The sequence below is a fragment of the Geotrypetes seraphini genome, chromosome 6, assembly GCF_902459505.1.
Source record: "Geotrypetes seraphini chromosome 6, aGeoSer1.1, whole genome shotgun sequence".
NCBI lineage: Eukaryota > Metazoa > Chordata > Amphibia > Gymnophiona > Dermophiidae > Geotrypetes > Geotrypetes seraphini.
This window is the reverse complement of record NC_047089.1, coordinates 237,973,484-237,987,658: the sequence shown is the minus strand read 5'-3', so window position 1 is coordinate 237,987,658 and position 14,175 is coordinate 237,973,484. Positions and strand designations below refer to the sequence as shown.

Here is a 14,175-nt window from a genome sequence, read left to right as displayed (position 1 = left end):
AATCATGGCTAGGCTATCTCATCAATACCGCTAGGTTGACCTACAGCATCTTCCGGAAAGAACTAAAGACCACTTTGTTTAAGAAATTCTTGTCCTAGCCAGACACTCTCCCGCGAACATAACTTCAACACCTTATCCTGAATTTCTTCCTCACACTAGGTATCCACATTCCCTGTCTGCTAAAAATTCCCTCTTCATAATTGTATCCTGATATTTGCTGATGTTAGAATATTTTCAATTGTAAGATGTAAAATAGTTATTTATATATTACTTATTGGAATATTCATATTTATCTCTATCTCTACCTGTCTTTATATTTTTATCTTTATTTTTCATAAATTGTTTCTTCAGGTACTTTAGTTAGATTGTGAGCCTTTGGGATAGTTAGGGAAATTTTCCAAGTACCTATCTTATTTATTTTTATCTATTGTATCTTTGTAATGCATCATTTTTGTAAACCGCTTAGAAACCTCACGGTTATTAGCGGTATATAAGAATTAAATTAAATTAAAATATACGGGAATACAGGAATGTATAGTAAAAAGGTCAATATACAGGAAAATACAGGTCATTGAAATGAACAGGTTAGGAGAGTACAATAAGAAGGTGGAGATTCAGGTTCATTGATGGAAGGTGGTAGGAGTAGAAGAGGGTATATTAAGGGTTCTGTCCGTGGAATAAGTGGAAAGAAGGACTAAGACTCACCACCCCAATTCATATAAATAACATTCAACTACAGGAAGTTACTATGATTAGAGTTTTGGTTATTATTGATCAAAAACTGACATATCACAACCAGATCAGTACAGTAGTGAGAAGTTGCTTTCTGAGGTTACGAATGATCAGATCCATTGCTCCATTCTTGGATTCATCTTCACAATATCCTTGTACATTCACTGATCATTTTAAAGTTGGATTACTGCAATTCACTTTATAAAGGAGTCACTCTAAAATAAATCCGTTGACTACAATTAATTCAAAACACTGCAATAAAAATTATATCAAATAGGAATACAACCATGTAATCCCTCTTCTTAAAGAAGCTCATTGGCTGCCAATTGTTCACAGAATCACCTTTAAAATAGTATTATTAACATTCAAAATATTAACAACTAAAGCTCCAACATTCCTAGAAAGGTATATTATTCCATATATTCCTACCAGAAGTTTGAGATCAGAGGACAAAAATCTTCTAGTAATTCCATCGCTTAGTATAATAAATACAAGACAAGATACGATCTTTGCTGTTACCCTGCCCAGAATATGGAATTCTTTATCAGCACGTATTAAGAAAAATCATTAGATAAATTTAAAGGACTTAAAATGCTGGTTGTATAAGGATGCCTTTGAGACATAATTGCTGGATTCTCTTTTTGACCCCTTTCATTACAGAAACTTTCACCTCCTTTGTCCCAGGCCTCAAGAAATTTTAAATAAATAAATAAATAAATACAAATCTTTTAAATTTTCTTTTTTTTTTTTTAATATACACTTTTAAAATTCTTAATGCCCCACCCCCCCATTGTACTTACCTTTCTTGTTTACTTTACTATGCTTATTGTAGTTCTCCCCACTTCTCCTATGTATAAGTCTGTAATGTTTGTGTGTTGTTGTAGTTAGTAACTGAGACCCTGTTTTTAATTGTAAATCACTTTGAATTTATGATATTGCAATATATCAAAAATTTTAATAAACTTGAAACTTTAGCAAACAACAGAACAAAATCAGTTTCTATAGTATCCCATGTTATTCAATATAAGCATAGCCTCATTTACTTTCTCCAGCTCCAAATAAGTGCTCCACATAGCAACATATTGCTGCCACTTACGAGCCAGAAGAGCAGAGAGCAAATACCATGTACAAACCCCCCTCTGCCGGTCTCTCATCTGTAAAGCTGGCGTCACAGACTTGTTTCCAATGTTGTGCAACTACTAGCCTGGCCGCTATGAAGGCCGTTTATCTTGATCATCATTCAGGTCCTCCACCCGTACCCCCAAAAAGGCTATCATTGTAGTTCTAGTCAACTGCAATCATAATCATACGCAAGTGGCCCCCCACTACCCAAACAGTCATAATACATGGTAATAATAACTTTATTTTGTATACTGCCATACCCAGAGAGTTCTAGGTGGTTCACAGCAGTTAATAAGATTACACACGAAAATAACATTGGAATTAACAATTTTTGGAATGTACATGCGATGAACACCATCCTCCTGGGCCTTCTCCATCCAACGCTTCGCTCCATGCGATTGTGGGCTCCATGAGACAGCCTGCCAGTGGAATTTCTCCAGATTAGAGACTGCAGCCTGCCTGTGCTCCTCGGTATCTGGCGTCCCATCTCTCTTTTTTCAGCAGTTTCCACTCCTCTTGAACAATGGTGACCTTATGAGTCCCATTAATTGTCAATAAAGCAAAAGGGAGCAACCATCAGTACTTAATGATGTACTGCTTCAAAACTGCAAGGACTGGATGAAACTCCCTCCACCGTTGCAAGGTTATAGAAGAGAGATCTTGAAATATCTCCACTGTGCAATTATTCCAAGTGATAGGTCCCATCAAGCAAGCTTTTCTCAAAAGCCATTCCCTCTCCTAAAAATTGTGCAGGCAGGCTATAATATCCCTGGGAGAATCACCGCGTAAAGGGCCAAACGCCTAGTGCATTCGATCTATCTTAGATGGTACCAGCTGGTCATGGGCTCCATCATCTGCCCACCCACACCTGCTCCGCAAGATCTGTTCTCTAAATCTTCAACCAGGGTGATAAACTCCAGCAAATCACACTGCGTATCTGTAGTCAAGGCATGTAACTCCTGGACAAAATCCTCTTGCTCCCCAATCCACTGTTCAGTGCCCTCCACCCACTGCACCAGATCTGCCAAATCCTGCCTAATGTGAACAGCTTCCTTAATTTTCTTTTTGACACCAGTTGGATTTCAGCTACTCACTGCTGCAAATCTGCTTTAGTAATAGAGGTGGACATTTTAGATATGGACGAGCCATGTGGTCATCTTGCATGGAATCAGTCTCCGACTCACTCTCTGAGGCCTCACCCATGCGGCGCAGAGAACTTTTCTCTGATCCACTATTTTGGTGGCATACTCATATACAGCAACCCATAAGTAGGCAAGACACAACTACTTACACTGGGGGAGTATTAATGCTGATTTTAGTTTTTTTCAACTCAATTGGGTCGGAGCTCGCGCTCTAACCAGCCATTCAGTCAGGTGACATCACTGGAAGTCTCGAACACTTACGATTTTAAAGTGTTTGAGGCTTATGCTGATGAGGATGGAGCTTGCAGGAATGGGGCAGGGACAGGAAAAGAAATCATGGGGACGGGGAAAAATTTGTCGTCGTGTCATTCTCTAGATGAAATGATTTGCTTGGGTCACGAGGAGCTGAAGTGGAAATCAAACCCAATCCTGCATGATCTCAGGGCTAGAGTCTCAAAAATTTGTGTTAAAAAATGATGGGCTGATGTAGCAGCTGTTATTGTAGTGATTTAGAAAAAGCGAGCCATTCTCCCAAAAATGCTCAAGCAAATATGGCTGGTAGAGAATAGTGAAGATTTGCTAAATTTGCATGTGCCCATTGCTGGTGGTTGCGACGGGCACATGCGCAATCCAAACATAACAGAAAACCCCCAACAACAAATTGAGCTGCCAAAGTCCAGCAAACTCCCACCCAACACTCCACCTAGCAGTGGGAGAGATGCCAACTCCCTCCTGCCAAGCAACACTCCCCAGCAGCGAGAGATACCTACTACCTCCCGCCAGCATGCAACCTCCCCCACTGACTCCGACAACCCCCTCCCACTCTCTCCCCCTTTTGCTTATGAAGGCTGGTCATAGGGATGCCTATTCCCTCCAGCCAGCAAGCCCACTTATTCAAAATGGGCCTTCCCCTCCCCGGTGCAGCCTGCGAGGGGTGATGGGGTGGGGGAGTGTGGTGGGAGAGAGTGGACATCTCTCCCGCTGCTGGGGGGAGGGGGTATCAGGAGAACATTGCTTGGAGATGGAGGGAGTGGGCATCTCTCCCACTGCTGGGTGGAGTGTGGAGTGGGGGGTTGCTGGACTTCGGCAGCTCGATTTGGGATTTTTTTTGTTGTGTTTGGGTAGCAGTGTCAGGTGATTGTGCAACGCAGCAGGAGAGAGTGAGCATCTGCTGCTCTTCAATTTTTTTTAAATTATTTTAAGTTATTAAGGGGGGGGGGAGTGTCTAAGCTATCAAACCTTACTTTCCTGTCAATAGCTCTTACTTTCCTGTCAGTGCCTGAGCCAATCAGCACTCAGACACTGATCAGAAAGTAAGGCAATGACAGCTCAGACCATTGGCAAATTTTGGCACAAGGTTAGAGAATCGCTTGAAATGATAATTTTAATATTAATGACCTCATTGTACTACATTTGTATGGTAGTATTGGAGACTGCTAGAAAACTTGGAAAAGACCTCGGTAAGCCATTTTGATAATCCACTGCTAAAATACATGCATGCTAAACCGGCTGAAACCGGTTTAGCAAGCATGTTAAAGGCAGAATTTATTTTTGAGAATCTGCCCCTCAGTCCAATAGGTACTCCCTTCACACAAATATGCTTAAGCAAACAAGTCTATAATAATGTACTTATTAAAGAGACATGATCAAAATTTAAAAGCAACCCAAAAAGAAAAGATTTTAGATTGATTTGCATATAGTCAAAGAGAAATAATGAAACATCAACTCAGGAGGTTTATTCCAGACCTACAGCACATCCAGGTGGAAAGAATGGAGTAGAGAGTTGGCATGTAAGAATGACTTGCCAGATCAATGGCGTTTACAATGAAAGGTGAAGGGAGAGAGGAAGATCATAAAGAGCTCCATAGTAAACAGATACTAAGGGAGCAGTCTTTCAGAGGGAGATCTTAAGCCACACCCAGCAGCCCAGACCTACTCCACCTACTGGTTCCACCCCTTTTCAGACATCAGTTCAGTGGCCCACCACCAACAAGCCATTTGCCCTCCTTGGGCAGCAGAAAATAACTTCCTGTTGCCATGGGACCAATCTTGCAATAAGAACTGAGATTTTGCAGCTCCTATGAGGTTGGTCCCACGGCAACAGTTGATGACATTAATGCATCTTCTGCTGCCAATGGAAGGGAGGCTGGTGAATGAGAGTTCTCGGCTTCCCAGTGAGAATGTGGGAGATGTCTTGCGAAAGTGGGAATCTTCCACTGAATGTGGGAGACTTAGCAAATCTGAGTGAATGCATTTGTATATAAATAAGGGAAAGATATTTGAATTTCCAGTGCAATAGGTGAGAAATTTGGGTAATATCCCTATAGTCACGTGTATCTGCAGAAGGAATCCACTCCTGATTTTTTACTTTGCCTCTGCTGTACTTCACTGGGCTCTTTAGCTCCACTTACTGTTCTTTCTTTTTGCACATGGGCCTGCATGAGTGTTTGTTATGCTCTCTCCATTTTATTATTTTATTCGGTATATTTTTGTCCCTTTTATGGAGATTCTGGTGCTTGGAGTGTTTTCTCAGCTCTGCCTGCTTTGAGAACACAGGCCAATCCCACTAGATACCTGTTAGCCAGCCTGTATAGTTTTCTCTGGAGCTCAGGGACATCCCTGACGTGGTCTCACCTAGGGTTCGAGTGCAGGTTGTTGGGCATCCTTAGGAGACTTGGTGGTGTCTCGCAAAGTGCCAGCTGTGTCTTTTTACCTCCACCTGTCCCAGTATGCATCCATTGGTCCACAGGGGTGGAGGTGCAGTCAGGCATAGTGTCTGACTAGCAGCCCAAAGATCAGCTTTGCAGAAGCTTTCCCAGCACTGAGGCAGTAAATTTCTCATCCAGCTACTGTGAGAGAGCTGAGTCAGGCTATAGCACAAATCTTCAGAGAGGTCACAGTGAGTACAGGCTGTAAGGTGAATTGGGGGAAGTTGGAAAAATGGGGTTTTGTTTACTGTATGTTCCCTTGTTTTCCACCCCTGAAAAATCCTAAAATCACTGTTTTTTTACTTTGGGAAATGTGAAAAATATTGCAATTTTGGCAACAATTTCATTATGGTGGCCATCTTGGATTTTTAGCGATCTTTTTTTCTAAAGCTCCCTGCGACACCAGGAAATATTTCTTCACCGAGAGAGTGGTTGATCCTTGGAACAAGCGTGCAAGAATTTAAGAGCAAATGGGATGCCCATGTGGGATCCCTTAGAGGGTTAAGCCAAGGGAACCTGTCACCAGGAGTAGGATCCCTAAGATAGTAGACTTGGGGGTGGGTCAGTAGAGTGGGCAGACCTGATGGGCTAAGGCTCTTATCTGCCGTCATCTTCTATGTTTCTATGCTTTTACAAAACTGCTAATTTTGCCTAGAAACTTGTTGGGATGGAGTCCTTGGGTTCTCCTAATGTGGATTCTTGCTAGAATTGTGCATATTTTGCGTTTTTAGAACATACTTGTGCCATGTAGCGCAACAAGGGGAGGCGGTAGCTAGCATTCAGCTTAATCTCTCTCCTGCTGAAGCAGGAGATTAAACACTCAGCTAGCCCGGCACGGTGGCCTTCTTTGCTTTTGGGGCTCGGCATGACTGTTACATCCATCCACTTGGCTGCAGACCTTCCAAAGCCTAAGAAAAGTGAAATTCAGTCATCTCAGGGTGGCTCTTAGCCCCAGGAGCCAGACATTGTTCAGATTTTATGAAATTTTTTGTGGACTGAGTTTTAGAATCAGCGTTCTCCCCCTGCAGTCCTACTCCGTTTCTTTGGCATCTCTCAGTGGTGTTCTTCCTTTGGAACTTCAAAAACAAGACCTGCTCTCTATTCTCCAGACACCTGAAGGGTTTCAGGCTAACAGCCCCTTATACCAAATGTTTGTTTGGAAGTTTTAAACAGAGTGGGAACTCATGTGGAAGGTTTTATCCGAGTTCACCAGGGTTCAACACCACCAAATGCACCAACGTGCTTGGCAGACATTACCCACTCACATCATTTTAAAACACTCTGTGGGCTAATCTAAAAATCTGTAATTCATAGTGCAAAAGTTTTTTTAAAACTGCTTTTTTTCTCTTTAAACTATAAGTAAATGCAAAAATTGTTATCAATCGCCAAAAACCCTGGTGTCTATATAGTGTGGAGAATTAAATTTAAACAGGATTGAGATAAATTAATCAACAATTCAACAATGCTTTTAAATGACGTTGGTGAAAAAGCTCCTGAGAAATATAAAGCATGGTGAATTTTAAACCCTTAATAAAATGGCTGAAAAACAGGAACTTATCTGCAAACCACTGTTTGTTATATCATGCGGGGTGCCAGCTGATTGCCCTTCGTCAGGGGCATCTCCCAAAGCAGTACGGATCAAAAGCTGGTTCTCCGCGGTGCAGTTACACTGCAAATAAAAGCAAGAGTGTTTAAACTTTACGGAACACTCCCCAGCCCCCTCACTCCAGCTGAAATTAATCCTTCTATTCCCAGTAAGTCTGCCCTTCTAGCATCATAGATTGTCTCTCCAATGCTAGCTCAATCCTACAGCAAAGGGATACACGCTGCACCCCCTAGTGGACCAGTTCAACTCAAAGCTCCACAGGGGGGGAAAAAACATTCTGATTTCCTGAATGAAAAAACAGAAATTACTGGAGCACCCTTATACGGGTTATGAGATGTGTATATATATCTCTATATCTATCTATAAATCTCAGCTACAGGGGACTATAAGGTTAATCATGGAAAGTTTTTGTTATGATTGAGGAGATTTTGTTAGTATATTCCTGTGCTGAAAGAAAACCCCTATAAATGTGATACATGTTGTGGTCCAGAATCCAAAAGCCTAAAAGAGTTCAATGTTAATATGTTGCTTATAAGTTGGCCAAACCATAATTCTGGTCTTGTCTTGTAAAAAATGATCATCTGTGTAGGAATGAGGCTTCACACAAGGCTCAGAGTGGAATGAGGCGACCCTAATGGATGGTCTCTCACCCTTTTATTGAGTATCTTAACTCCCTTTATTTAGCTAATGCTTTGCAAGGTTACAATTTCATCATGCATTTACAGTGAGGATTATAACAAGGTAACTCACAATGTTTACATATCTCATGTGATTCTCATGTGATTCTTCCATCTCTCAAAAAAAAAAAACCTACGGTAATCATCTAAACATTTAGAGAGTCTAATTCAAATCCTTGTGATCTTGGTCAAATCACTTAACTACCTCAGGTACAAACTTGGGGACCACTGCAGAAATCTGTGCATTTAGAACCACAGACTTAATGGATCCTAATAAGAGGTTCTCACAAAAAAATGATTGCTGCCATGCAGTAATCAATCGTGCAAATTACAGCTGCATTAAAATTGCATCAGAAGCCACAGCTCATTGCAAAATGTCACCATTCCTGTCAGTACATGAGTGGTGACTGCCTCTTGCACTACAAAGAATAGAGACATATAAAAAAATGCTGGCAAAACCCATGGCAATCTGCCAATTCAATCTCTTCCCCCCCCCCCCCCACCCAACAGGTAGCTTTCTGCATCAATCCCAAATTTAGCCACCTGACATGTCCTAAAAGCCCTTGTAATCTAGAAGCCCCAACCTCCTACTCCCCGATCTGGTCCCTCCTTCCAACACTGACTAAACCCAAAAGCCCTTAGTAGTAATGTCTACTCTCTATCCCTGCAACTTGACCCCCTTGTTTTGCCATTAATAAATACATTCCTTAAAGAGTCTAGATCCCCCGAGATCCCTTGCCCCCCTAGATCCTCCTGTATTGTGTACCTTAAAAGAGACAGAAGCAATGCCCACTCATGCCTTGTTGCCATCATGTAATCAAAGGCATCCCTTTCCTTCCCCAACCACCCAACCCAATGCCCCTCCATACTACTGCACCCTTTTCACCACCCCCTACTTAAAACAATTTATCTGTTTCTATCACCCCCCACCTCTCCCTGTGACTCCCCAGACTCCACACCACGTGCCTTAAAAACGCAGGAGCTATGTTACAGCAATTGGCGCCTGAACCTGCGCTGTACAGGGCAAATGGACCATGCTTGGTGCATCCCAGTATGGACTATGAAGGTTCAGGAGCCAGCATTTTCCAAAATAACAGTAAGTCAGGAATAAGTGAATATTGTTTTAATTCAATACAGGCTTCAAAGAGGTTTACAAACAATCAAATCGAGTTATAATCTAATTAGGTACTTTGAACTTTCCTCTGTCCCAAATCAGGCTCACAATCTAACTATAGTACATAAGAAAAATATTTACCTATATGACAGAGATATATGAAAAGAGGGAAGAAAATACTTTAGGGAAAACTTCAAAATATTAGTATCAAAGAACCCTGTTTTCCTGTCTCTCTTAAAATATGTCAGGGATCTCAAAGTCCCTCCTTGAGGGCCGCAATCCAGTCGGGTTTTCAGGATTTCCCTAATGAATATGCATTGAAAGCAGTGCATGCACATAGATCTCATGCATATTCATTGCAGAAATCCTGAAAACCCAACTGGATTGCAGCCCTCAAGGAGGGACTTTAAGACCCCAGAAATATGTTATGCAATGGAGGGGGGGAGGGAGTTGGGGGGCCAATGGAAGGGATGGGGGTTGCCAAAGGCACTATGGAATTGTTTTAAGTAGTGGGAAGGGTGGCAGAGAGGGTTGCACTAGTCATCAGGGTTTATGGTGGGGAGGGGGGTTGGGTTGGGGGGTGCCTTAGAAAGTGATTTTTTTAGTGGGTAGGGAGATTGAGTGTTGACACTTTTGAGGGGGGCTATTAGTTTTTCTGCCCTAATGTAGAGGGCAAACTAACCCTTCTACGCACCCTATGGCCCAGGGATATATTTCTCATGGTGCTCACATTAAAATTGGTTATTGTGAGCTTCTATACTGCTACTAATGACTGGGGAGTCAATTCAGAACAGATTGCATGAGCTTCGGTAAAAGGTGTTACAATACAGAGTTAGTTACAAAGAGCTTCTGCGAGGTGTTATAATACATGGGCTCTATACAGTTACTTGGGCTTCTGTAGAAGTGTTACAATAGAGTTATTAATACCGGCATAATCATTCATCCTACTTGCTTCAATTGGCTACTTCTCTCAATTGGCTACTTCTCTGCATTGGAGTGGACTAGCTAATAGCCTCTTCAGCCAGGGTTGTGGAATCGGTACACAAAAGCATGAGACTCCTTTATTTATGGTATCTCCACTTTAACTCCTTTATTTATATATCTATATAGGAGTTCACGGGGATGGGAACAAAGCTCGTGGGGACAAAATTTGTTCCCGTGTCAGTCTCTAGATGCCACTTTCACTAATATAAATATCATAAAATATATTAAATTTTGTGATCATCAAAGAACTCGATACCAAAATATATTCCAAAAGTAAAACATAACCTAGACAAATTGGTTAATCAAATTATTAATCTGTGACATACAACTGAATTCTATTAGGAGTCTGAGTTGGTACATTTTCACAGAAACTGACTCCACAGCCCCCAAATTGCTTGACTCCACAACCCAGTCTTTAGCATCCATTTTACATCTGCTGTGTGCTGATGTCTACTGCAAGATGCTACTTCAGTGCAAAACCTTATTGCATCAGGTGGTAAACCTGTCACTAACCCTTTGTATTTGCCTGTGTTAGCTTTCCACGCTGACCCCTCATATTGTGAGCACTGCAGGGACAGAAAAATATCTATTGTACCTGCATATACATCTCTTTAATGGCTTTGGATGGTGTGTGTACACTTCTCCCTCCTGTATTTGCGGTTTCAGCACCTGCGGTTTCGATTATTCGCGGTTTTTAGCTTGCTGGCTCCTCTCCCCCCAAATTACATCAGCTTGCATCGAGAAATCGCCGATTCCAAACGTTTGCTGAGGAAAATCGCCGATTCCCGGCACTTTCTTCGCCGTGTTTTGCCTCTCCTTCAGCAACAGGCCAGGTCTCCCACCGTGTTTTTCATGGTTTTTCACCATATTCACGATGGTTTTTAATAGAAAACGGCGAATAAGGTATTAAAAAGTTATTTGCGGTTTTTCTGTATTCGCGGGTCTGTTAATCCCCTATCACAGCAAATATGGAAGGAGAAGTATATATGTATATATACACTTTCACTAATATAAATATCATAAAATATATTAAATTTTGAGATCATCAAAGAACTTGATACCAAAATATATATACATATACACAAAGACCCTTTATTAAGCAGAATTATTTCTAGCACACAAGAGTTCATGGTGTTTCCCATATATGTCACTAGATCACATGTGTAAACCCACCATACCTAGTAGCACGTCCAAGAAAAGAATGGGAAAGGAAAGTTATTGGGGATGTAGCAAAGAAAGCGCAGGAGGTGAGCCACCGTTTCACAAGAAGGAGAGGGACCATTTAACACGAGTCAAAGTAGAACTCCGGAAGCCATTCTCTCCTTCCGTGCCAAAAACCACGCCTCAAGCGCCAGAGGAAATCAGAACTGCGAAGGACCGAGGGGCACCACGCACTAGAAATAAAATAATAATAATTCACCCAAAAATAAGGCTATGACCACAAAACTGAAAAAAAAAATATGTCAACGATTAGAAGAAAGTCTCCGAGTGACTTCAAATAACTTTAGACAGAATAAAAAAAAAAACCCACCCCGGCTCTACGTATAAAAAAAAACATTCTGAAGCTTCTTCAGTCAACAACAGCATAGCGGAAGGCCCGCGCCACTAAAGAGGGGAGGGAAGGAAAGAAAAAAAAAAAAAAAAAAAGTACAACGACACCCATTGCCCACTGTATAGACGAGCAAACCTAACTTGTTGACTTATCTCTGTTCAGCCCCCAAAAGAAGACTGACGTGCGCTTTCGCCAATCCCTCGCCTCCCTTCCCGTCAGGTGCGCCCGGGTCGCGCCAATCCAGGCCGGCCCTGGTGGGCAGGGTCCGGGGGAGGCTCCCCTCGCTCGCAGCCGAGTTTCGCGGTCCCAGCGCCAGGGCTGACGTAAGTCAACAAAGGTCACGTGAAGCTGGCGGTAGGCCGCCGTTGGCTGCGCGCGGGTCCGCGGGGAGGAGGTGGGTCACGGCGGCGGCGTGGGTTCGCTTGTGTGACAATTACAACAACTTTGTGTGCTGGTGGGGAAGTTTGGTATAGGCAACAAATACACACCGTTCCCCATTAACACTTTTCCAGTTTTACACCTCTCACGGGGCGGGAGAAGGGGGACGCCCGGGTCAAAGACAGAATCTCTCCAACGATGTAAAGAAAGAAAGAAAAAAAAAATTCTGGTCTGTAGGGGATCCCTTTAAAAAATCGCTTTCGAGTCTTTCCTTCAACCGTCTTTTTTTTTTTTTTTTTTTTTTGCCTTTTCTCCATTTGGGTGTAAAATAAGTTCCCCTCCCCCTCTCCCCCTCCCTCTTGGATTATTTTTCTCTCCCCCCCCTCTTCCCCGCTCCGCTCTGCACAATTGTTGGTAATTTTCGCGACGAGTTGGTAGGCGGCGGGGGAGGAGGAGGAGGAGGAGGGAGGGAGGGCAAGGCCGGGCATCGGGCGCGGATTTACGCCGCCTTTTCCATGAAATCGTGCGGAGTGTCGCTCTCTGCCGCCGCCGCCACCACCACCGTCGCTGCTGCCGCTGCCTCTGCCGCTCTCGGGGATGAGGAAAAGAAAATGGCGGCGGGAAAAGCGAGCGAGACCGAGGAGGACTTTGCCACTCTGACAGCGGACGAGCGAGAAGCGCTCGCTGGACTCGACAGGTTGGGCTCTTCCCCCCCTCCCCCGTTTTCCCCCTCCCTCCTCTCCCCCAACTCCCGACGTTAAATCCGGAGAGTCTTGGAGAGAAATAACGCATTCATTATCTTATAAAACCCCAAACAACTTTAATCATTTTTTTTCCCCCTGTGTAGTTTTTTTTCCTCCCTCACCAAATGTTTAATGGCTGTCGGAGGGATAGAGAGGGGGAGGGGTGTTCTCGTGCGTTTTAATGCCCGAGCTGCACTTTGAGTGCGTGTGTATGTGTTGGTTTTTTTTTTTTTTTGGTGGGGGGAGGGTATTGTGGTGGTTTATTATTCTTTGTTTTTGCCTCTTTTAACGCTGCGCCCTGTGCTTGTGTTTCTCTCCCCCCCCCCCTTTTTTTTAATGCAGCCGAGTCTTTGGGTTTCTGAGGCTTCGTGAAGATGGCGCCAGAACGAAGGCCTTGCTGATAAAGGTAAGAGAAGAGGTGGAGGAGAATTGGGGAGGGGAGGGGGGGCGGTCATTTCACAGAGATGGGGGTGTGTGAAAAGTGAGCTGAAGTAGGGAGCGTGGTTGCTGCCTCTCCTTTTGCTCGGAGCGAGAGGTGCCTCTGTTTGGGGGCTCCCCGCGGCCTTCAAATAGGAGCGAGTAAGGAGAGGGCACCCTCGGACATTTTTTTTTTTCTTCCTTGGTATATGGTGAGGGGGGAGCTCATAATTTTTGTTGTACTTGTTTGTAATTACGGAGCGATGTGGACCGCGTTGCCTAGTTAAAACCCCCTGAAAATGAGCCCACAACGCGCCGTAAAAGGTTAGGGGTTTAATAGCTTGTTTGCCTTTTAAAATAATGGTCCTTCATCTCATAAAATAAGCGACTACATGCGGCAGTATTAATAGCTTAGTACTCTCGGCAGCTCTAGAGGATTTATGGTGAAGGTTTCAATTAGCTTTGATTTTGTTTTTGCACTTAATGCAATCGTATTTTTGGAGGCATCTTTCATGGGTGTATTAATGCTTCTTGGACGCAGGTCTCATCAGCTGCAGAAGTTGCCCTGTGTTCTGGAGTGGTGATCCGGTTCCGTTTTGTATACCCTTGTGGGTGTAGGAGTAGACTTCTTTTGTGGTAGTTCACTTTTAGCCTTTGCAGGCTAGAGAGGATCCCTGTAGGTGAACTGCACTTGTTTGGTCTGATCCATTGAGGTGCCTTTTTTTCCGGATGCATGTTTGTTTGAAGGTTCTTGGTCCTGTCATTTAATTAAGTAATGGCTGCTTCTGTCGGTCGAAGATGGTGGAATATTCGTGGAGAAAATTTATGGGTAGGGGAAGGAAGGAGGCAACAAAAAATCTTGCATATAAGACATCTAAAGGCTACTTGGGAGGCCTCGCTTTTCCTTTCGTGACAGCCTTTTACGCATGCATGTTGTAAACTTGTGTGCTACCTTTTGCAGGGCTAAAAATTTGTCATCAACCTGTAGCACATTTAGTGG

At 43.2% G+C, this 14,175-nt stretch overlaps 1 protein-coding gene across 3 annotated transcripts in view; it reads left to right on the top strand.

Annotated features, from left to right (window-relative positions):
* Nucleotides 1–11,910: 11,910 nt before the first annotated feature.
* KDM6A (lysine demethylase 6A) overlaps nt 11,911–14,175 on the top strand; it is a 547,501-nt gene continuing 545,236 nt past the window's right edge. For 2 of the 3 annotated variants that reach the window (XM_033949774.1, XM_033949772.1), the window contains exons 1-2: nt 12,488–12,712; nt 13,101–13,164. In XM_033949774.1, coding sequence (XP_033805665.1) covers nt 12,531–12,712; nt 13,101–13,164 — 246 coding nt within the window. In that variant the 5' untranslated portion in view covers nt 12,488–12,530. Of the gene's footprint in view, nt 11,961–12,487; nt 12,713–13,100; nt 13,165–14,175 lie in introns of those variants that run through there. The other variant, XM_033949775.1, reaches the window with a different exon arrangement.